The 23,114-nt window shown below is 39.3% G+C and overlaps 1 protein-coding gene and 1 long non-coding RNA gene across 7 annotated transcripts in view; one reads left to right on the forward strand and one right to left on the reverse strand.

The window, feature by feature from the left end:
• DOCK2 (dedicator of cytokinesis 2) overlaps positions 1-23,114 on the forward strand; it is a 509,152-nt gene that overhangs the window by 403,300 nt on the left and 82,738 nt on the right. For all 6 annotated transcript variants that reach the window (XM_039483819.1, XM_039483820.1, XM_039483824.1 and 3 more), the window contains one exon: positions 1,491-1,569. In XM_039483819.1, the coding sequence (XP_039339753.1) occupies positions 1,491-1,569 (79 nt within the window). The remainder of the gene's footprint in view (positions 1-1,490; positions 1,570-23,114) is intronic.
• Positions 12,870-23,114, reverse strand: part of LOC120369961 — a 44,399-nt gene continuing 34,154 nt past the window's right edge. The window contains exon 3 of the long non-coding RNA XR_005583530.1: positions 12,870-13,293. This is a non-coding gene — a long non-coding RNA (uncharacterized LOC120369961). The remainder of the gene's footprint in view (positions 13,294-23,114) is intronic.

Consider the following 23,114-nt stretch of genomic DNA (forward strand, 5'->3'; position numbering starts at 1 on the left):
ACGGTGGTCTAGGGAGTGGGAAATCTTTCCTGACCTCAAACACAGTGATTATAATTCCCTTTATAATCAGAAATCGGATCTGTATCATCACGAGGTCCTGAAACAATAGCTACATAAAACTGGAAGAACAACACTGCTTTTAACACAAATGACTAGGCACCTCTTCCCCCGTCAAGCCCCAATGTCAGGCAGTGAACCCTGTAGAGTGTCAGCAAGGGAGTAAGAATCACCCCTGCTCCCACTGGGGGGGCCTTGGAATCCATCTCACTTCAGGGGACTATTCAAGTCCCTGCCTGGATGGGCCTGTCACTGCCCTTTTGTGATTCCTATTGGCAAACAGCAGGGTCTGTCAGGTCATCAAGAAATCAGTATCCCTACCCTTATAGAAAAACAAAGTGAGGTGAGAAGAAGAGAGTTGTAAGGTGAGACCCCTAAGTCAGCCCTTGCATCATACTGAGGGGCATATTAAATTCATTCCTTGACGAGGAGGGATTCACGTCTACCAGAACTAAGGCACCAAATAAAGACACTGTTCCCACACTACTTTTAAAGTAGTGAATGTTACCTGCAACCCAAACGTCGCTGCATGACATACTAAACTGACCAAAAACTAGGTGTAAACTAAAGTCAAATAGATGATTTTATTTTCAAATTCCAAGCTGAATGAAGTGCATAAAATAAACAAACATCATAAATATTGAGAGGTACAGTTGACTGACTTTTTAATTTGAAGGTTTGATAGGTAGAGAAGTTTGTTTTCCAAATATGACTTTTAACCTGGCATTTCCTTTTAAGAAAGCATTGTACTAGGAAAAGGTGCTACGTTCCTAGCTCTTTGAGTTATGACCTGGTGTGCAATAATAGATTCTGACCTTTGTGTTTCTTGCAAAAAATTAAATGTATTAAGTCAATTTAGAGTGTGTATTACAATCTACCTGCAGAAGAAACTGTGAGGAAACATGAGATTCTGTAGGAAAATCAACGAGCTTTACATTGTATATTTTAATTAGGAAAATATACCTTATATTCCTAATGAGCTAACCACCTGTATAATCACAAAAGGTTTGAGTATTTCTGGCTGACAATTCAATGAAAGGAAAGCAATAACATTTCTGTAAACAAAGCATAGCTGTCACATAGAAGGTAAATTGTGTATGAAAGATTTATTATACTGTGTGTTTGCTACAGTTCACTGTAATGTTCAGCAGAACAAAGAAATAACATTGCCAATTTTTTATATTGAAAACATAATTGAGGAACCTTCTGACAGTCAAATAATGAATGAAACACTTTCACAAAGTATAGTATATTTTAAATGACGTGCTGTTCAAAGGAATGAAGCTTGTGGTATTTTGTGGATGTGTGACTTCTGCTACTTCTAGTTTTGTCATTCTTTAAATAAATGAGCTTTTAATTGCTATCAGACATGATAAGGAGATCATGCCAAAGATTACATCCGTAAATGTATTCCATTGTTTTTCTCTTTTTAGAGTGTTTTTGAGAGCGATCAACAAATTTGCTGAAACCATGAACCAAAAATTTCTGGAGAATATGGATTTTGAAGTACAGGTATGTACTTAACTACTGTTTTTGTGGAGCAAGATTTCCTTAAATAGTGGTTTTCCTTTGAGGAATGATTATGTACAAATAGCACCTAGATGTGCTTTCTGTATGTAGTCATTGTCACATCTGTTTGATTTGGTAACTAAATACCCATTCATTATATTTTACTTGTGTTACCTGTGCTGAACTGACACAGTTAGGAGAGAGCTGACTGGATTCTGTTCCTTCCTGCAGTGTCAATGGAATTGGTTAATACAGTCCACTGAGCTGCAATTGTGGAAACCTATAAAAGGAAAGAGGACTTCACATATGTGTACTTAGGGCCATAGTTCAAAAGGAGATGTGATTACACAAAGGTAACTAAGGGCATAATTTGAAGTGATGCTGTATAGATATAAGGGATGGATCCTATGCTCATTCATATCAACAGCAAAATACCTATTGACTACAATGGTGCAGGCTTAGGCCTCCAGTGAGGAAATAATTTAATCTGAAAATGTTATTGGTTATGATGCATGGGAAGTAAATATAATTCCCAGCATGACTCTCAGATCCCAGTCTGAGTTTTCAGGAATGGTAGTTAGAACATATTTGTCCATGAACTGAACACATTTGATGTGGAAATCATTGAGGCATAGTGATCGTGGAATGTTATGGTGCCACTTTAATAGACTTTCAGAGACAAACCACACTTCAAATCTGTTTTGGTTCCTAGACTATTCCAGCAATAGACATTTATTTTTAATCTTTAATCAGACTAACCTGATTTTTATTTCTTCTGTTTGGTTTCCAGCACTGTTCTTTATTCTTTCAGAAACTATTTTAAATACAACTTGTTTTAATATCAATTGGTCTATCTAAATTTTTATATCTCACTCATTCATTTTAGTATTTAAGCACCTTTGCTTTAGTGCTGTAATGATGATGAAGAAATTGTTATTTTTATGGCTGGTGACTTTGTGCAAAGTACTGCTCTGTATGCTTCTTCTTGCTTTCTGTAGGGGCAAATAACAGGTTTATGGGGTTCAAAACTAACATTAAAGTATAAGAAGTCAGCCCCATATGCAAATGAATGCTGCATAATAAAATTTGATTCTTTACATGGACAGAAAATCCCTTACATGTGGAATTGACTACAGCTTTTAAAATGTATTACATTTGCACCTTCTTTGTATTGACCAGAATTGTAAGTAAATGCCGATGTGCAGAAATTTAACATAGTTATAATGCTGCAGCATGCTCCTTGACTGATTGGCAGCATAATATGGGTTTCAGAGAAAGCTCCATGCTCTTTCCTCACTGTTTACAAGTGTCATAACTATGAAGGGAAGGGTAACAGCCCTCCTGTGTACAATACTATAAAATCCCTCCTGGCCAGAGACACCAAAATCCTTTTACTTGTAAAGGGTTAAGAAGCTCAGGTAACCTGGCTGACACCTGACCCAAAGGACCAATAAAGGGACAAGATGCTTTCAAATCTTGGTGGGGGGAAGGCTTGTGTTTGTGCTCTTTGTTTTGGGGGTTGTTTGCTCTTGGGACTAAGAGGGACCAGACATCAATCCAGGCTCTCCAAATCTTTCTGAACCAGTCTCTCATATTTCAAAGTTGTAAGTAACAGCCAGGCAAGGCGTGTTAGGTTTATGTTTGTTTTCTCAACTTGTAAATGTTCCTTTTTGCTGAGAGGATTTACCTCTGTTTGCTGTAACTGTGAACCTAAGGCTAGAGGGGGTTCCTCTGGGCTCTTTGAATCTGATTACCCTGTAAAATTATTTTCCATACTGATTTTACAGAGATGATTTTTTACCTTTCCTTCTTTAATTAAAAGCCTTCTTTTTTAAGAACCTGATTGATTTTTCCTTGTTTTAAGATCCAAGGGGGTTGGATCTGGACTCACCAGGAACTGGTGGGGGAAAAGGAGTGGGAATGGTTAATTTCTCCTTGTTTTAAGATCCAAGGGTTTGGATCAGTGTTTATCAGGGAATTGGTGGAGGGAGATATTCTGGGGGGAGGTAGACAAAGTTTCCCAAATAACTCTTAAATGATTTGGGTGGTGGTAGCCAAACCAGATCTAAGCTGGTAATTAAGCTTAGAGGTTCTCATGCAGGTCCCCACATCTGTACCCTAAAGTTCAGAGTGGGGAAGGAACCTTGACCACAGGGTAGTACATTTGAAACTTGATATTAATGTTGCAAGGTTATGCTTTTGGTCATTCTGGTCTCTAATATTATATATAGGTGCCAGTTCCTGCTTACCAATTTTAGGAGTTCTGTGGAGTGTTCTTCCCTGCTGGAGGAGAAGCCCTCTCAATCACAATTAGCTACTAAGAGCTAAGAGGAGGGATATAAGGATATGAAAGTGCATGCGAGGGGTATAAAAAGGCATGTTAAGGGTGAAGGAACCTGATCCAGGGTCACTCTCTTGACACAATAGGCAAGGGCCAGTCCTAGGGTAACTCAAAACAAAGTAAATAGAGCAACAAAGTGGAAGGGACACATCACAGGTTCAGGTCTGGTAAGCCCCTTTGAAAAGTCCTAGAGAATATAATAAAGGATAACAATTATAATAAAATGTTTGAAATAACTCATACAACTATTTGCTTATTACAGTGATGGCTTCTATGAGCAACTTTAGAGAGATGGAATTATATAGCAGGAATACAATTCTGTCTTAAATTCTATCACCCTGGCAGTTTTATTCCTATTAAATGTAATGGGGCTTTTCCAGGTGGGAATATCTGTTTCTCATTACTTATTGTGTATCTTTGAAAAGCTCTAGCTTACTACATCTCTGACATTAATACAGTTCCTGACCACTGATATAATAAGAAAAGTGTGTTCTTTCCACTAGCCTAAATGCTTCATTTTGTTAGTGAAAATCCCTCTAGTTTTTGACCCAACATGAAACCTATGATCTAATCTTCCTAGTGGCACATCAAGCTACTACACTAATTTCAGTTTGTAATTGATCATTGCCACATCACCTGATTAATCTGAGGCATATATTTGTTGCTTACTTTGTCAGTTCTTCCTAAAAGCAAATAAAATAGTTGTGACAGATTGCAGAATGTATCAGGGGGCAGGGCAACTCCCAACATAAACAGACTATGAAAACTAGAGAACAGAGCATCCATCAACATTCTGCTAAACTACACAGTTGCATCTGTCAAATGTGAGAGCACTAAAGTCAAGCCAGTAAAAACCTAGTAATCTCATTTCAGATAAATCCCTTGTGGCAATATTGTACATTCCTGGACGTTTTGAATAGCATTCTGACTGTATACTTCAGGGACCGTATTACTCCTGGGGGAAATCTGCACCACTGTGGCAATGCAGAATTTCACAGAATTCCCTGTTCCCTCCCACATAATTGGGGCTGCAGAGCTGCTGTCTGCCACTAGGGGCCACTGCAGAGCCCAGTTCACAGTGAGCAGAGCACACAGCCTGGATGGGCTAGAGGCTGCATGCTCTGCTTGCAGGGGTGGCTCTAGACACCAGCGCGCCAAGCAGGCGCTTGGGGCGGCCGTTTCCCGGGGGGGCGGCATTTGGCTCCGGTGGAGCTCCCGCCGGCATGCCTGCGGCAGGTACACCGGAGCCCGGGACGAGCGGACCTGCCGCAGGCATGACTGCGGCGGGTCCCGTCTTCCCGCGGCTCCGGGTGAGCTCCCGCAGGCATGACTGCGGCAGGTCCGCTCGTCCCGGGCTCCGGTGGACCTGCCGCAGGCATGCTGGCAGGAGCTCAACCGGAGCCGCGGGAAGAGGGGACCCGCCGCGGGACCGGGGAAGGGCGGCGCAGCGCTCCGCGCTGCTTGGGGCAGCCCGATTTCTAGAGCCGCCCCTGTCTGCTTGATCCTTATTCTCCCGGGGACAGGACAGCGGCTGGGAGGCCCTGCTCTGGCAAAGGGTGAGGAAGGGCTGCACCACACCACATCACCTGGCAGACCGTAAAGAAGCTGGGGGGAGTAAAGGCTCTGAGGGTGCTGGTGTCTGGGCCAGGGGATGCCTCGTTGCTGGGATCTGGAGGGGGGGGGAGGAGTGGTGGTGTCTAGGCCAAGGGGTGCCCTATAGCTGGGCTCTGGGGGCCCCACACAGCCCTCCCAACATCCCCCAACTGGAACTGAGTTGTCATAGAGGTTTCTTTGGGTACATCCACACTACCTGCTGAATCAGAGGGTAGCAGTCAATCTATTGGGGATCGATATATCGCGTCTCGTCTAGACGCGATAAATTGATCCCGAATGCACTCCCGTCAACTCCGGAACTCCACCAGGGCAAGAGGCAGAAGCGGAGTCGACGGGGGAGCTGCGGCAGTCGATCCCTCACTGTGAGGACGGGAAGTAAGTAGAAATAAGATACATCGACTTCAGCGTATCTTATATTGACCCCTGCCTCCCAGTGTAGACCAGGCCTAAAACTCTCTACTCCTGGGGGAATATTTTTTTGCTGTTGTCTGTATTGTTGACATACTTGTTGACAGGTATTTTGAAATAAATTCCTCAAATAATTGAAACTGGAGTGATTATATTGTGTTATTCTGACCAATCAAATATGCAGAATTTTAAAATATTGTGCGCAGTTTTTTGGGTGCAGAATCCCCCAGGAGTACCGTATTAGGACTTGTTTCTTCTCTGATTACTTATCATATACCTGGAGGCTTTGTATAGATTAAACAGAATTGTGGTAAATAGTACTTTGATTCTTTTGAATATCCTGTACATCAGTGTTGGTGCAAGTTGCTTAGAAGTGGAAACTTGAAAATTACACAATTTATTTTTGTTGACAAAGAATATAAGCCTTACAGCAGATTTAATAGCACTCCACTACATACTGTGTGTAAAAACTATGTTTTTACTGGAGCTGACTGAATAATGGGGAAAAAAATCATCTCTAACATATTCATGATTCACTGTTATTCATGGGATCTTTTGTTAATTGTGTGTGAATATTGAGATGATTACTTAGTATCCATGAAAATGTTCAAGGGTCCTGAAAGTTTCACAACTTTCTACAGTTTTTGTCATTCATCGTTCAGATCTGCAATTTTAAAATTTTCTTATGTAATCAGGGATCAGAATCAATATTTTGTGACCAATCACATGCCAAAAATAATTAATTGTAAATATTTGAAGTGAACAATTCCTGACCAACAACTAGCGTGAACTGTTCACTGAATTATTGCAAATACTGTATATATTTGCATCATTGGGACTGGTTTATATACAACGTACAAACCTTAAAAAAGGTAAAATTGTCGAATATTTTGTGACTAGCAGTTTTAGCATTTCCATTCTATTATTTTTCCAGTCATAAATGGTTAAAGTGAGGAAAATATTTTACCCAATGATTAAACTACTGCAGTCTTTCTCTTTGCTTTCTTCCCATTCTTGAGAGTTACCAAGATACTGTAAACAGAAGAACTTTCTACTTAAGTTTTTCTTTAAGTGAATTTAAAGCTTGTGGAAATGTGCCAATCTGACATTCGAGCTCCAGAAGTTCACTGCTCGTACACACAGCACGCACAATACAGGTACTCAGACTCTCCTGCTGTGCCTCGCCCAATGTGCCTAAGCTCTGATCTAGAGAAACCACCTTAAATGGGGGTAAGAGGTTACATCTGTTTCCGTTTAATCTTTGACCTCTCTAATGAAACTACTACTAAGGAAATTAATTTTGGTGGTGCTTTTGTGGTGGGAGGTTGTTGTTTTTTTGAGCCCATTATACCTGCTTGAATTGTCCATGAACAGAACTGGCATTGCAGTAAGGATATGGTTTGTTAAAGTAGGTCTCAGCATCACTAGAGGAATCTGGCCACACACATGAAAAAGAAGCAAGCTTCTCTATTTTGGGGAATGGTGTATACACAAAACTCTGACACTTTCCTATCTTGGTATAACATATTTTAGAAGATCCCTCTGCAGCTGTCCTTGTTTTTAGATTTAATCTTTGGAGTATTTCCTAGATTTTTTTTATTGTTTATTCAGCTAATAGTTTGTTCATTGTGTTCTGGTTTCAGTGCTGCATGGTTTTGCTTAATTAATCATAACACAGCATCTGTTTTACAATGAAAAAACTCTGATTTTTACTTTTAAAACTTCCTGTCATTTGTCATTCATTAGTTAGTTGTGCTTTGTGCTGTTTAATACACAACACTGATAAAAACTAAAGCTAAAAATTATTCCCTCCCCACCATCTAGTATTTTTTATTTGAATGCATCAGTGTTTGGCTTAACTTTTGTAATTCTTGTTGTAATTTAGGTAAATATTGTATTAATTTTACTGATGAATAAACTCTGCCCCTATGTAACTCTGCACTCCCCCCATCACTATGTGGCCCTGCACCTCCCTTCCCCCTATGGACCTATGCCTCCACTCCTATTCAGACCCTGCCCCAGTCTCTCCTCCCCCACTTGGCCTTATAAGCCCCTGTCTGACACCCTCCAGCACCTCACACTGTCTGTCTCTCCATAGCCCCTGTCTGACAGCCCCCCCAACACCCCCACACTGTCTGTCTCTCCATAGCCCCTGTCTCCTGACCTGGCCTGCTGTGTGGAAGATTCTTCAGGCTCTTTCTCTTCCTCTGGTGGGTAAAAGACAGAACTGCAGCAACTCTTTAGTAGAAGCTTTTTCTTCACAAAACCATTAAAACTATGCACGGCTCATTAATTATGCCTGGAGCAGAATTCCCCCAGTTTCTCTATGAAAACACAGGAGAGAAGGGAATATTTTGCAGTAAATAGGGAATTAAACAAAACTCAATAATGGGAAATACATAGATATTACTTTTAAAATTTACTTTTACATTTTTCCGGCTTTTTAAACAAAGAGAGTTTGAGTAAAATAAAATTTGGGTGTTACTAAATTAGGAGCGGGTGATACTATACAGTAGCAACACACTTCTGCATCAAAATGTGAATGCATTTACTGTATATATAAAAAGGAAGTCGTAAAGTCTGCTAAAAATGTTGCTGATAGATAATGTTCCTTGTGCAGTATTTTGGGATGGGAATGAATAGGTGGAAGAGGTTTGTAAATAGCATAACTTTTGGTATTTATAAACCAGTCAGCCACAGATTGATGGCATTATGAGTAATTTTGGATAGTATTGTCACAGTTTCAGAGTTAACTGCACCTTTGACCTTCCCTCCCACCCCAACCAGGGGCGGCTCCAGGCCCCAGCACGCCAAACGCGTGCTTGGGGCGGCAAGCTGCGGGGGGCGCTCTGCCGGCACCGTGAGGGCGGCAGGCAGGCTGCCTTCGGCGGCTTGCCTGCGGAGGGTCTGCTAGTGCCGCGGCTTCGGCGGACCTCCTGCAGCTGTGCCTGCGGAGGGTCCGCTGGTCCCGTGGTTTCGGCGGACCTCCCGCAGGCACGCCTGTGGGGAGTCCGCCAAAGCCGCAGGACCAGCGGACCCTCCGCAGGCAAGCCGCCGAAGGCAGACTGCCTGCCATGCTTGGGGCAGCAAAATGCCTAGAGCTGCCCCTGACCCCAACACAACCCAACTCTTCCTCGAGTGCACCCACTTAAGATTTCAGGCTTCATAGCCATCACCTTTCTCAGGTGGAGACCTGCATCTCCCTCCCTCCAGACCAGGAGTTTAGCCTTTCAGTTACTCTGCTCCTCAGTGTGATTTTCCTAGCAGGTCTGACCGAGGCCCAGCACCTGTGGTTAACCTTCTGCCAGGGGCTGAAATAGTGTATACCAGTTACCAACCAGCCTTCATAAAGCCAAATACATTTATTCTTAGGGCAAAAGCATTAGAGAGAAAACATATATTTAATAAAGTTCCTACATACTTACCTATAGCTTACCAGGGATCACTGCCAACTGCAGCATAGGAGGTAGGTGTCAATCTTTCAAACCTTTCAACTGGGTTTAATCTCCCGGTTACCAGTTCATATTGGGTTTCAGATCAAGAACCAGAGCCACCTTGGGACAGTTCAGCCATTTCTTTACACAGGTTGGGGCCTTTGACCTCTGCCTTCCTGTAACAGATCAATGGCCCTCCCAGAAAGGTGTGTGTGTGTTAGTGCATAACTAGTGTTACAGGATTTGCATTAATCACCCCCTGATCTTATTCCATATTCCACAGGAAACCCATCCCTAGGAACACACAAATACACATCACCTGTATTGATACAAAAGGCCATTGTATAGTTCATACTGTCTGGCCTATCTCAACATAATGGCTTTCAGAGGTTTTCATGCTTTGAGCATAATATAGAATATGGTCCCGAAAGATGCTGCATGTGATTGCAATATGTCACAAGTATATTTTAGTTAGCAGTTGAAATTATAGAATGATCTTCAGAGATACAGAAAATATTCTGATCTTTATAAATGCTGTTGTTGACATAATATGGTTGATTCAATTTTTTTAGCAAGTTGCATTGAGATGTATTTTATAAATGATGCCCAGCTGTTGCAGTTAGTTATGAATAAGTAATAGGATTTGTGCTTCAAGCTCTAACCCACCGCCTTTGAGATTTTGAGTGGCTGAGTTACATAATGGAAAGACTAAAAAAAAATTTAAAAAATAAAAGTTAAACCTTTGTGTTTTTGAGAAACAAAACGTATTCCTATTCTGAAAAAAAACTATCCCTGTTTGTTCAAGGGTCAGAGATGTAGTACTCGGTAGCTCCTCTGCAAAGCAGTCTCTTGTATCAGATGTGTGTGTCTTGGCAATTTCTGGTTTCAAAGAAAAAGGGATGAATTAAGTTCCAATTGAAGTATACAGGATTGAACATGTGCAGTGTGAACAATATCCAAATTAGATTGAGGAATATTGGGAGCCAGTATAACAGCAGTTAATGTAATATCCTTAAGAGCATTATTAAAATTACCCAGATGGAATAAGTTCAGTAGAGAAAATAGAAGATTGCATGTGTGTGTGAAGACACAAATATGGTACTATATTATTTATAGATGTATCTATAAGCTTTTTGCAAATAACATAAGTATCTTATTAAATGCTGTGGGCTGTTTGGAAGGCAGTGAAGGAGGAAGATATCTCTGTATGGAGAAAATAAGATTTGTTAGTTCTTCAAAAAAAGAGAGAGAAAAGGGAGAAAGTCCTTGTCGTTTAAAAGCACTGTGCAGTAAAGTTGAGAATTTTTCATAGACATGACTATGCGGTAGACCATCTAACCAAACAAAACAACTGGACTGTGAAATAATTGAGCAAACAAAAAAGGCTGTTAAGTCGAGAGTGAAAGCATTGGGGGAGAATTCCACTACTGAGATATAGTCCATTAAATGGAGGAAATAAGGTTGCTGGTCTTTTTGTGAGATTCAAAGGCAGGATTGCATTTTAACTGAAAATATGCATCCAGCTGCAAGGCAGGAAATGATACCAAAATCAATGTATATAATGAAAGATATAAAAGGGAGTGATGCATCTAGGGAACAATGATTAGACTTTTTAAAGTTTAAGGTTAAAATGAAAGGCCATGCAGTCAAAACGAAAGATATTACACTCTGCAAAGACAAACTTCAACAGGATGCACAGCAGTGATGTGCTGCTTATATTCTATCAAGGGGTTCCCAATTAAATTTCCTCCCTGAGGCTGTAATAAGATCAGTGCCGTGAGTACATATGCTTACAGAGTAGAAGGCTGAGGGATTATGAATCAATTGTTTTCCCATTTAAACACACACTCATTCATAACTAGCACCACCTCACAAACAAACTTATAAAATGTAGCACTTTTCTGGATATATTACCCCTTTGATCTTTAAAAAACAACAACAACAAAATTGGGACACAGTCAGCACCGAGCGTAAGAATGGGCAACCCTACTGAGTTTTGGGAATTTTGGCCTCTAATTTCAATGCTGTTGCAACCACACCATGCCTGAATTTTGTCCACTGAGTATATTTATGATAGGACATATCACTAAAGTTTTGTGAATTGAGGGGGATTGGTGGTGAAGACCTGGCTGTGGGGTCAGAGATTGAGGGCCCCTTCTCTGGGACTTCTATGAAAATACCTTCAACTTAATACCATTTTTTTCTATTCCAAACAGAAAAATAAATTAATACAAATATATAAATGCTCTGAAGAAGCATTTATGTTTGAGTCCCAGGGATAAATCATCTGTTACATTAGAGGATCTGTTTAGATTGTCTGCCCTCAAAGGCTTTTATAACTTGTTGAGTTACAGATGGTTTGGAGGAATAAGGTATTGTGGACAGACCACTTCATCACTGGTCTGTTGGATCTTCACAATCTATTGTCCTTGACTCTGAATACAGTGGCCCCTAAACAGTCAGATGATCTGAAATTGATGAATAGGAATGAACCTGACCATATCCCTGTTCTGAATGTAACCAACTATGACTGAGGTTTTGAAATCTTACACCATAGCTGTGCAGGAGGCACCTATCTTGTTGGTTGATCCATATGAGGAGTTAGAAAGCAATCCTGCCTTGGAACTGCACAGTTCTGTTTGTGCGATGAGCTAGCTTCTTGGTTATCTCAGGTTGTTTATATTTGGTATTTTCCAATTATTTTGTGCATAAGGTAGCCAAGAATTAGATAACTGTCTGTGTAGAAGAGACCATGTATAGAAGAGACAAATAGACTTTTCTGCTTGAGGTTCTAGCATTGTTGGGGAATGGTGTAGTCCATAACATATAAGTTGTATTCAAGAGTACCTTTGTCTGGTGAAAGCCAGTGAGAAGATGTTGGCTCCATTATTTGAGTTGAGGGGCAGGATGACAGCTTTTGGGAAAGAAACAAATACTGAGCCTTGGTCCTTCATGTAACATTAGTTCATGGAGCTTTTGCATGAACAAGCACTGCAGAATTGAGTCTGGACCCAAATTTGGTTTACACACTATGTATTTGGGACCACTCAGTTGCCATGGAAATACAGGACAGATTTCAATGGGGAAGCATGCAATGTGCATTCTGCAACAGAAGTAACAACACAGCAGAGTTAGAAGAGATGGGGAAGAATAATTGCAAATGGAAAGATGGAGTATATATCTTTACAATGGCCAAGTTTGCTGATTACACAACATTGTCAGCCCCACAGAAAACACGCTATAGAGAAAACGAATTCAACGTGATTATGATTGATTAGGTATATGAGGGGATCATAAAGTGCAGAGTGGGAGATAGTGGGGACCAAAAACATTCATCAGATCTTAAGTCTAGAAACCAAACATAGACAACAGGACAAAGATTGTGAATATACATTAATTCTCTTTGTTCAGTTTTGCAGTTAAACTGGAAAGCAATGTCTTTATGCACAGAAATATGAGTTTCCGGTAGAAGTCATGGCATTATATAAATCAGTACCCCGCTGAGTTTAGGAAAATATATTCATTTTGGCGCTGTGTATTATTTGAGGTACACTAATGAAATCGGGGGTCAACAAAGAACAAATCAAGTGATTTGGTTTGAACATGGGGGAGGTATAACCGTTGAGGAGAGGTTACATGGAATTGGCACTTACAAAGAGAGACTAAACGCAGAATCTTAGGGAATGGTATGGTATGATATGAAAGTAACTTGTAGGTTAGATACAGAGATTGATAAACATATTACAGTATATTTCATAACTGTGTTTAATATTTTAACTTCTTGCTTGACTCTCCTGCATTTTGAATGTATTCACGAAATTCCTAGTACAGCGACTGTAAGCTTCACTGTATTCAGTATCTATAATTTTCTTCTTTTACCTTTTTTTTTGGCCTTAGCGTTCAGTTCTCCTTTTCTGTGATATGTAACTCCTGTGAATGAAATATAAAAGCATTTTTAAATGCCTGAAAAGGTACTTTAGTATCTTAAAAGGAAAGATGGATTGCATCCAACCAGTATGAAATCAAGCAGTCATGGGCTGGATGAATGTTGAAGAAACACATTTCAGGCAGAAATACAAATCATCAAAGAAATTAGAGCTGGAAAACAGCTATTAGCTCAACCAGCTTGTTCTCATTTTCTTCACAAACAGTTGTTGAAATATGGAAGTAGACTGGGTCTTGGGAGATGTGAATTCAAGTCAGAGCTCTGCCAAATTCAAGTCAGAGCTCTGCCACAGACTTTCTCTGTGACCTGGGGCAAATCATTTTGATTCTTCCATCCATCTAGTTCACGAGTGTTTGTTTTTATAGTGGTTGGATAAAATCCACTTTTACTTAAGATCTTAAATGCTATGTGGTCCACACTCTGTGTTTGTTTGAACAGGTTGCATCCACAAAACAGATACCATTAGCATTACTTTCTTCAGGGTGACTTGCAGTTTAGCCTGAACCAGTTCAGTGCCAATGTAAATGGCACTAACAGATCAGGTGTTAATCTCTCTTTTTCCTCAGCTCCATTTGTTCCATTTCCTCAGTTTCAAATGAGGATAGTAATATTTCCCTATCGTTGATGGGTTGGTCCAGACAGGACATCTTTCAGGATCAGAATGAAAACCCAGTAGTGGTCCAGTAGATCCTGAGATTCCAGGAGATAGCTGGGGTGGCAGCCACCATGGTAAAGCTTGTTGCAACAGTGGTTGGCAGACAACACCTTCTTCTCTTTGATTTTTCCCCCCAAAGTCTTTTTAAGGACCCCAAAAGGCAGTGATGGCTAGATTAGTCTATCCCTCATTATTTTGTTCACCAGTTAGACCCAATTTCTGGCACACCAATTTTGGTCTATTGATTTCCATTTTTCACACTTCTCCTGTTTGCCAGGCATGATCTTAACATGAGTTATATCAGGAGGCCTTTTTGTTTGGACCAATTCAGTTTTTCTTCCTCCCCTTTTCACCTTTTCCCACCAACATTTATTGTTATAGATTATTGTGAGATTTTATAAACTGTCACTCACTTCTCTCAGTCGAGCTCACAATTAGGGTAAATACAATTAGGGCAGCTGCTCAGGTCTAAGAATCTAATGGGTTTGCAGACTGGGTTCAGAGAGGTCATTATAAACTTCCTGCTTCTGGTGTTTGGATATGATGTAATGTGCTAATGTCATTCCCAGTGTAACACCATAAACTGTGGAGTTCTTTGGACATAGTTGGGAAACATACAAGGAGATATTTGACTCCCTATACAAAACTAGTAACAGGAGAGTCCAAAACTGGATTGGAGATTAAATAATGTCTTGCAGAGCACAGTATTTGCTGTTCATTTTCTTGATACACACAGCCTACAATACTCTGTGTGTACTGCTTCCCTTTTAAAGCCTGAATTTCACATTATTTTGGTTGGAAGAGACAAAGGCTGTGCGCATCTTAGAAACTTCAGTAAAGACAAATGACTGACAGGCAGGACTGAGTGGAAGTTGAAATATCATTTAGAAATTAATATAATGCCTTGTGTTTCCATTTCCCAACTGATTCCACAGATAGATCTTCCAGTGTTTTCAGAGGTTGCAGGTCTTCTGGCACTGTAATTCTCAAATATTTTTTTTGAATCTTCACTATTGTCTCTTTCAAATACATGTTATAACTCTTTTATCAGATCCCTTCATCTCCAGACTGAATATCAGCCAAACAAATAAATGTAATGCAGTTATGTTTGCAAATGTATTCCCTCTCTGGAAACATCACTACAGCAAAGTTTAACTGCCTCCATCCCCTTTTATCCTTTCATTGGCTTTCTCATGCCTTCCACGTCAGAATTAAGCAACTTGTCTTCAAGGTCCATTGTACATGCTCAGTCCTCTGCTCTCAGTTTTCCACTTATCCCTTGACCACTCCAGCCACATAAGCTTAACTTTCCTCTGGCTTTCATGCCTTTCCCCTTATTCCTCTGTATACATGCAACCTTCTTTTTTTGCCTGGTTTGCAATGGCCCGACATTCTCTTTCAAATTCATCCTTACTAAACTTCCACAAGACCTATTAAACCTTCCCCTTCCCACCTTCCATTGAGGATTTTTTTTCAACCAGCCTCTGAAATATAATTCATAAAACATTAAAGCAAAACATCAAGGTCGCGCAGTTAGTCAAAGTCAGGGGATAAAAATATAAGGTCCAGCATTAATATTCATGCATCCATGTTGCACAGACTGATTTGTATTCCTGCTTTTGTGGTAAAATGTGAAGCTTACTATATTGCCCTCTATGTTGTAAAATGTTAACCCTGAAATATACAAAGTAGCTGAGTTGATGCTTGTGCATGAAGGTTAACTGTTGTTTTACCTGAGCTGGTGAATGTGCAATTGTAATACTTCAGTTACACAGTTCTCCAAAAATGATTGAAGAAGAAACCCTGCAGTAGGCTAGCAGGTTGAGAGCAAAGTAGAACTGACCCTCCACATGCACAAGTTTTGTATTTTTAAAAATATTTATTATAAGAAACCTCCTGGTAGGGGCAATAGAAATAAAGGATGAAGCTACACATACAGAACAATCACAGGGACTTACAGGCCAGCTGTGACTGTTAATGAAATGTCTAATCTGGGCTAATCTTCAGATTTGAAATCCCCTTAACCTTTTACCTTTCGGTCTAGATAGCATAGCCAGGACAGGCTTACTGCATCTGGATCTTTTGCTTTTCAGTTTAATCTTTTCTTGCCACAGTGGCCCACTAGCAGCAGTAGTTCTAGCCAAGGGGGGTAGGGTTTAGAACCCTTGCCTTTCTTCATATGTCCAAGTTTTATTATTAAAATTCACATTTCTAACCTTATTTGTATCATACCTTGGTACTATATGGTAATAAGAGGACTTTTGTCATCTACTATAGACATTACTACAATGCAGTAAACTCTTTCTACAAATGATAACCCCGCCAATATTTTCTCTTTCTGATCTTTAATTGTTAAGCATGGGATGAGAAGCCATTTATTAACATGTGGAATCCACCTAACTTGGCAATAACTGCAAACAATCTTTGAAACGTAAACTTGTAAGTATGTTCTTGTCCTGCTTCTCCTGACAAAGAGTTTCCTGACGTTGTAGCTCAGAGATGAGATTGTTATTTATTAGGTTTTCACAAAAACCATGGCCAAATATGGTACATGGGGTAGCCTTTGCTCAGCAGTAATACAGAATAGCAGTTTAACTGCAAGTCAAGATAAAGGTCTTATTGGCAGTTCTAGGTAGGGGGATTCATATGTTTGTCCTCATTTTGCTATAACCAGTGCTGTCTTTCTTTCACTTCTTAAAATGAATGTCAGTGAAACTTAATTTTTATCTTGGGTTGCTGCTTGCATATGCAGCTCTCCATGTATTATGTGGGCTGCATCCACACAATATATATACTCCCTGTATGGACCTAAGGATGTCACATGTGCTGCCAGCTGCATGCTGATTGGGCTGCGGGTTGAAAACCACTAGCCGAGAACAGGATTTGATACATTGTTCTGTATTTCTGCAATATAAGCATCTATGGATATCTCTAAAATATTTTGCTATATTTACAGTAAATCTGCCAGTTCCAAATTGCCTAATTTCTGACCGTCTGGGGACCATTTAGTATTTGAAGTTTAGCTTCCAAACAATTCCAAAGCAGTTGTAAAGTTGTATGGTAACTGTCCAATCTTCTTTGATCAAACTCAAAATTGATTGAATTTTCTCCAATTGAATGGTCACTTATGTTGCTGTATCCACCAACAGTCATTTAACATTCAACATTTAACACAGCAAATATTTGTGTGTTCAAAACTGGTTTTATTTTACCCTAAAAAATGTAACAGCTAATTTATATCTGCTCAGCTGTTAGTGCTGGGAGCAAAGATTTCTAAGACAAGCAAATGATTGATGGTAATAGAATTTTAGGAACAAGAAACATACACCCATGATAACTTATGTGAAAACATATTCTTAAATGTTTTTGTAGAAAAGAAGCAGAAACATGTTAAATAAGTTTAAATGTAAATCACCATTTCAATAATTCATGAAAAAATAATTTTACAGGTCTACACAGTTAACAAAAATGTCTTAATAATAATCCTCAGTTCTACTATCTCGTCTTTCTATACGTCTCAAGATCTAGGAGAGAGATTTATTTTATTTTATTTAGGACCAGCTCCTTTCAGTCTCAGAAATCATTTATATTTTTTCTTTCTTCATTTTTGAAAAGAACACAATGTTTGGTTTTCCAACTAGGTGTTAATATGAAGAGGAAAATGAATACAGGAGTAATAACTTCTATCCTCTCATCTTTTATTTCTATTTATTTTTATGTATGCCCTGCTGGTGCATTGTTACATTTTACTTTTATAAACAATGGGCATTTAGAAATTGACACTTGCTTTTTTCTCTTGCTCATCACTTATGTCAGCCGCTAGACATGACCTTGGATAGGAGCACTGTCACTGTCAGTGCATGGCTCCATCACCTCAAGGTCTGGAAGGAGCCTGTTATATGTAGTCATTACTTCTATTCAGTGACTGAACACATCAACACTATAATGCAGTCAGCTTCCACACCACCCGAATGCCACTTCATTGCTTGAAATGACTTTATATTTGCAGCATTCTTTCTGACTGAGAGTGACAGCTTCTGACATTGTAGGGACAGGAGAGATGGTGCTAATAGAAACCATTTTGTTGTGTTATTTGTAGTGAAATATAAAGAAGAGCATCACCTGCAAAACTGTCATGCAGGGTTCATCCCTGTTGACTTCTGTTTTGCCGCTTAACAGACCCTCTTTTAGGGCTTTGGGAAGGAAGTGACATGTATACTTTTATTGGTATCTTATTAGTAATTCTGTGCTCACTAGCTATAACCCTACTACAGGATTTTGTTACAAAATATATAGACACCTGCACACAACCCTCAGCCCATAATGCCAGAATAGGTTCTCACGTCAAGGAATATAAATACTGCATGTTTTTCTATCTTTCTCTCATTCATTTACCATTCACAGGTATTAGTTCTTGGAAGCTGAGTATTATTAACTCTTGGAACTAACTAGCTGAACCTCATGTTTTAGCATCAGTATAGCACAATAACACGGCTTAATATAAATGTCCATCTTAAAGTCTCTGCTAAAATAACCATCAGCATATTATACATACACTTAGAAAACAGGATGTTTATGTATTATAGTGATGGGCACTATAGACAACCCTGCGAGAGAGATGCTGCAGAATGTAAACAACATTGAATGTTCTACTCAAAGGATAGAAAAGTTTAGCCAATAACATATATTTGAAAGCATGAATGTGTACACCATAGCATACATTTCAATGCATTTGAGCTACTGTGTTTTATTTCTTCCTTATACATTTTATTAGCACATTGCTAGGTCTCTCTAACTGCATGTGGTGTGCCGAGTCTTTATTTATTCACTCAGATTTAAGGTTTTGCGTGCCAGTAATACATTTTAATGTTTTTAGAAGGTCTCTTTCTATAAGTCTATAATATATAACTAAACTGTTGTTGTATGTAAAGTAAATAAGGTTTTTGAAATGTTTAAGAAGCTTAATTTAAAATTAAATTAAAATGCAGAGCCCCCCCGGACCAGTGGCCAGAACCCGGGCAGTGTGAGTGCCATTGAAAATCAGCTTGCGTTCCGTCTTCTGCACGCGTGCCATAGGTTGCCTACCCCGACCTATAATATGTGCTTAGTTTCTTCAAAGCTTTTTAAATAACCTTTTGTTTTCATTAGCCATGAAAAATTTCTGCTTTGTTTTATCTGCACAGATTCAGAAACAGTGTTTTGCAAAGAAAATAAAGTGGTAGAAATCCTGCAAGGTTTTGCTAATTGTTTCCTTTGAAATGATGCTGAGTGCTATCTACTATCAGTGACTTCAATGAAAGTTGGAAGTACTCAGCAAGTCATAGGATTGATCCCCAAAAGGTTAACTTCTAATCTCTAGACTTTCTGAATGAGTTAAGACTTTGGAAGGCGAAGCGAGTTTCTTTGTCTCTGCCTATTTAAACTCTGCTTAACTAATAACAGAAGGCATATTATTTATAAAGCTAGAATTTCTATCAAATGGAATGAAGTATTTATGATAAAATGCTAACTGGCTGCATGTTATAACCACAGTGAATCAGGATGGCTAATTAGGTGTATCTGTATGCATGTCCTATGGCTGATTTGTATTGCAATTTTGTTACCCTTCCACACTCTCTACCCCCTTTCTATCCATACTGTGGTGTCTTAGCCCATGTATGTAACTGTTTGTATGCATAGCCTATCTGTGCCATGAAATATTCAAGCTGGAATGAGCTCAAGAAGGGCATTCCTGGCAGAGTGGAGGGGCAGGCAAGTAATTCAATAGGAGACAAGTGGATAAATAGGGAGAACAGAACTGTGAAGGGCCTGGAAGAAGAGGACAAAAATATTGAATGTGATATGGTGGAAAGCAGGAGCCAGTGGAGGAATTCAAAGATGGAAGAGGGTACCAGGCTGGAAAGATTATTTTAGCATCTGCTGTTGATTGGATGTAGGGGGTGCTGTATGTCAAGGAGAATGGAGAGGAGGAAGCTGCAATATTCAAAATGGCAGGTGGTAAGGGCTCAACAACAAAAAAGCTGTGTGAACAGTACCAAAAGGTTTGATTTTGAACATGTTGTGGAGGAAGAAGAATTTGGATACAGGCTGAACGGGTGAGGCAAAGGAGAGGAAGGGGTCAAACATGAACCTCAGATGTTGTGCCTGCATGAAGAAATGGATGGCAGTGGTGTCAACAGTGACAGGATGTAGGAGAGGGGGATGTTTGAGAAGACATCCAAGGTATTAATTTTTTGGCCATGTTAAATTTTAATTGAAGGTAAGACTTTATGGATGAGGATTCAGAGGGGCAGGATGAACTGAGGCACGACAAGAGTGGAAATAAAGATGTGTGACTTATTGGCATAAAGATGGTAGCAGCATCCTAGTGAGCAGATGAAGCAATAGTGCCTAAAGCAGCTAACTCGGTTTGGTCTCTTTCGTAGAGGACAAGTATGCTTATCACAAAATCACCACTCTACTTGGCCCTAACAAGCAGCTGTAGTTTAGAGAATTTGATGTGAGACCAAAAATAAAAATACCTGGGTTCTCTTCCCAATCCAACTCTACCATTTACCAGCTGAGAGACCATGGACAAGTCATAAGCTTTCTGGCTCCATTACCACATGTTCAAAAATAAATAAATAAATAAAAATAAAAAGATCATTTTTACCAGTCTTTTGTAATGCACTTTGGAATGTATGGGTGAAAAAGAGCTGCTTTAAGTGCACAGGAGTTGAAAGTCTCAGGGGAGAGACTAAGGATTGAATGTGCCAAAGAGTCAAGCCCTCTAAGTCAGGATGGAGTCCTTTTGGCAAGGCAGCATGGGGCAGCTATCACTGCTGCTATTCATCCTCTACCTGTTCAGTGAAAATTTAGTGGACATGAGTTTCAAGAGTGCGACCTGGAACTTCTTATGAGCAATGTGTTCACACACAATTAATTAAAGCTTTCTGCAATTTGTGCTTCCCTGCTTTTCAGTTCAAAATCAGAAATCCCATTAGATCATTTTGTCCCTTTCGTTTGTCACTTCTAATGTGTTGCATTGTCTGTAGGTTTGACCTTTTAGCTCGTATTTATTAAGCTCTATTTCTAGCTTATATCTTTGTTAGTAAATTGCATTTTTCTAGTGCAACATGTACAAGAGGTGGTGAAAAATGTAAATTATTTCTGTGAATATTGATTCAACTCTTACTGAGTTCAAGTTATTGGGACCACGTTTGTATGCTTGTGCACCCCTTTTGCATTTGGTTTCCAGCAGGAGTCTCACAATTGATCGGCATGTTCTTTGTGTGAATATTTGTCCCAGTAATCTCCAAGTTAGATGTTCAGTCTTTGCATAAACTGAATTTTAAATTTGCACTCGCAGACATTGACAATGAAAGTTCTTGCATGGTCATCCCAACAGAAAATGGAAATACTATATAATATATCTTACCAGGAACAGCTAAGCAATGCTGCTCGAACATCAATATTTGTGATAAATCCATAGAGTAAAAAAATTTTTAAAAAGGAAATTAAAAAAAAATCCTGGCATTCACAATATTGCTCATGGCTAAAATCAAAGAATAAAATATTCATTGTAAATTATTCAGCTATAATGGGTATAAAGACAAATGTATGTGAACATGGGCAAAATTATTAGGAGCTAAAAATGTATTGTGAATTAAACCAAAACAACCCCCCTAAAATCTGTCATAATCGTAGAATAATTATTTAATGTGATCCTTTTCAGTTTTCTGTGACATCTAGACCTCTTTTATTGTTATGGCTCATGATCACATGAAACATTTTATTTAAAATATATGACCCATTTCTCTACAAAATGTGTTCAAGTCCAATACACATCTGAAATTTGTTACATATTGCAACTGATTCAGGTGCCACTGTCCTCTGCGCAATCCATAAGGCACGAAGGATCAAAGACAACTAAAAATATACCAGTAAAATGGTATAGTAAATAGAACATCTATAATTATTTCTGTTTTCAACTTTGATGTTCAGAGTTAATGTTTATTTTTGATTACATGAGTCAGAAACTTGGTAATCAAGTTTTCAATCCAAATGCTATTTTCCATGCAGTAAAAAGCTAACTAGCCCCTTTTTTTATCCAATTTAAAATACACTGGACATTTGCCATCGTATTTAACCTTCCTTTCACTTATAAGTGAAAATCATAAATCAATCAACATAAATCAATTTGCCATTCCCAATGTAATGTCAGAAAGAATCAGACTGTTGGTCAGTGAGTCTAAGCAAGTAGACTAATTATGTAGCTACAAGGGAAAATAATGTGTGAGCACCTTAATACCTTGCTGCAGTGCTTTCTTTTGCTGGCTAGCCTGATAGAATCAGAGAAGTCAAAACCAGCCAGATTTCCTACTCCTCATGAGATTGTTGGAAGCCTGTTGTGGGATCCTCCAGTTTCCAACTTGACAATTGATATATATTCAAGTGTGAGTATAAATTCTGTCAATGCCTCTGTGTTCTACATAAATACACTATGAGAACTTGCTCTCCGTTAAGTTACCCATGCAGTTGTGTTTCCAGATTAGAGAAGTTCTGAGGAAGCAGGGACTATGGTTTAGAACACAGCACGGGAAGTCATGCAGTGTGGGTTCTCTTCGTTACCAGTGGGGTGTTTGACTTCTCCTTGCCTGCATTTCCCCATCTATAATACGGGGACAATGCTGTACCTTGCACAGTGGTGTGGGGCTTAATTCGGCTATTAAGAGTTTGAAGGTCCTTGACTATCATATACTGTAGAAATGCACAATACTGTGTTTCCTACTCCACAGTGAATCACTTCAGGGGAGGATGGGATTGCATTTTACAAATAGAGAACTTGAGGGAGAGACATTAGGAACTTATTCTAGACCGCAAAGGGGCTCAGTGTCAGTCCTGGAATTAGAGATCATGCATCTCCAGGCCTATTGGTGGGCAGGGATTTGTATGAGAAATTCCCACTTTCACCAATGGAATTTACCTGTTTATGGTGTGTTTCACATTCATCAATAGGTACAGAACCCCAAAGTCTTCAAAAGCAACAAAGTGGTTCAAATCACTCTATCAGATATTTTTAATAAGGCAAAAACTCGAGTTATTGAACCTGAATAATATTTATCTTGGGAGGAAATGTCTTCAAGTATTCTCCATTGCTATATACCGTCA

The sequence above is a fragment of the Mauremys reevesii genome, linkage group 8 (assembly GCF_016161935.1).
Source record: "Mauremys reevesii isolate NIE-2019 linkage group 8, ASM1616193v1, whole genome shotgun sequence".
In the NCBI taxonomy this organism is placed as follows: Eukaryota; Metazoa; Chordata; order Testudines; family Geoemydidae; genus Mauremys; species Mauremys reevesii.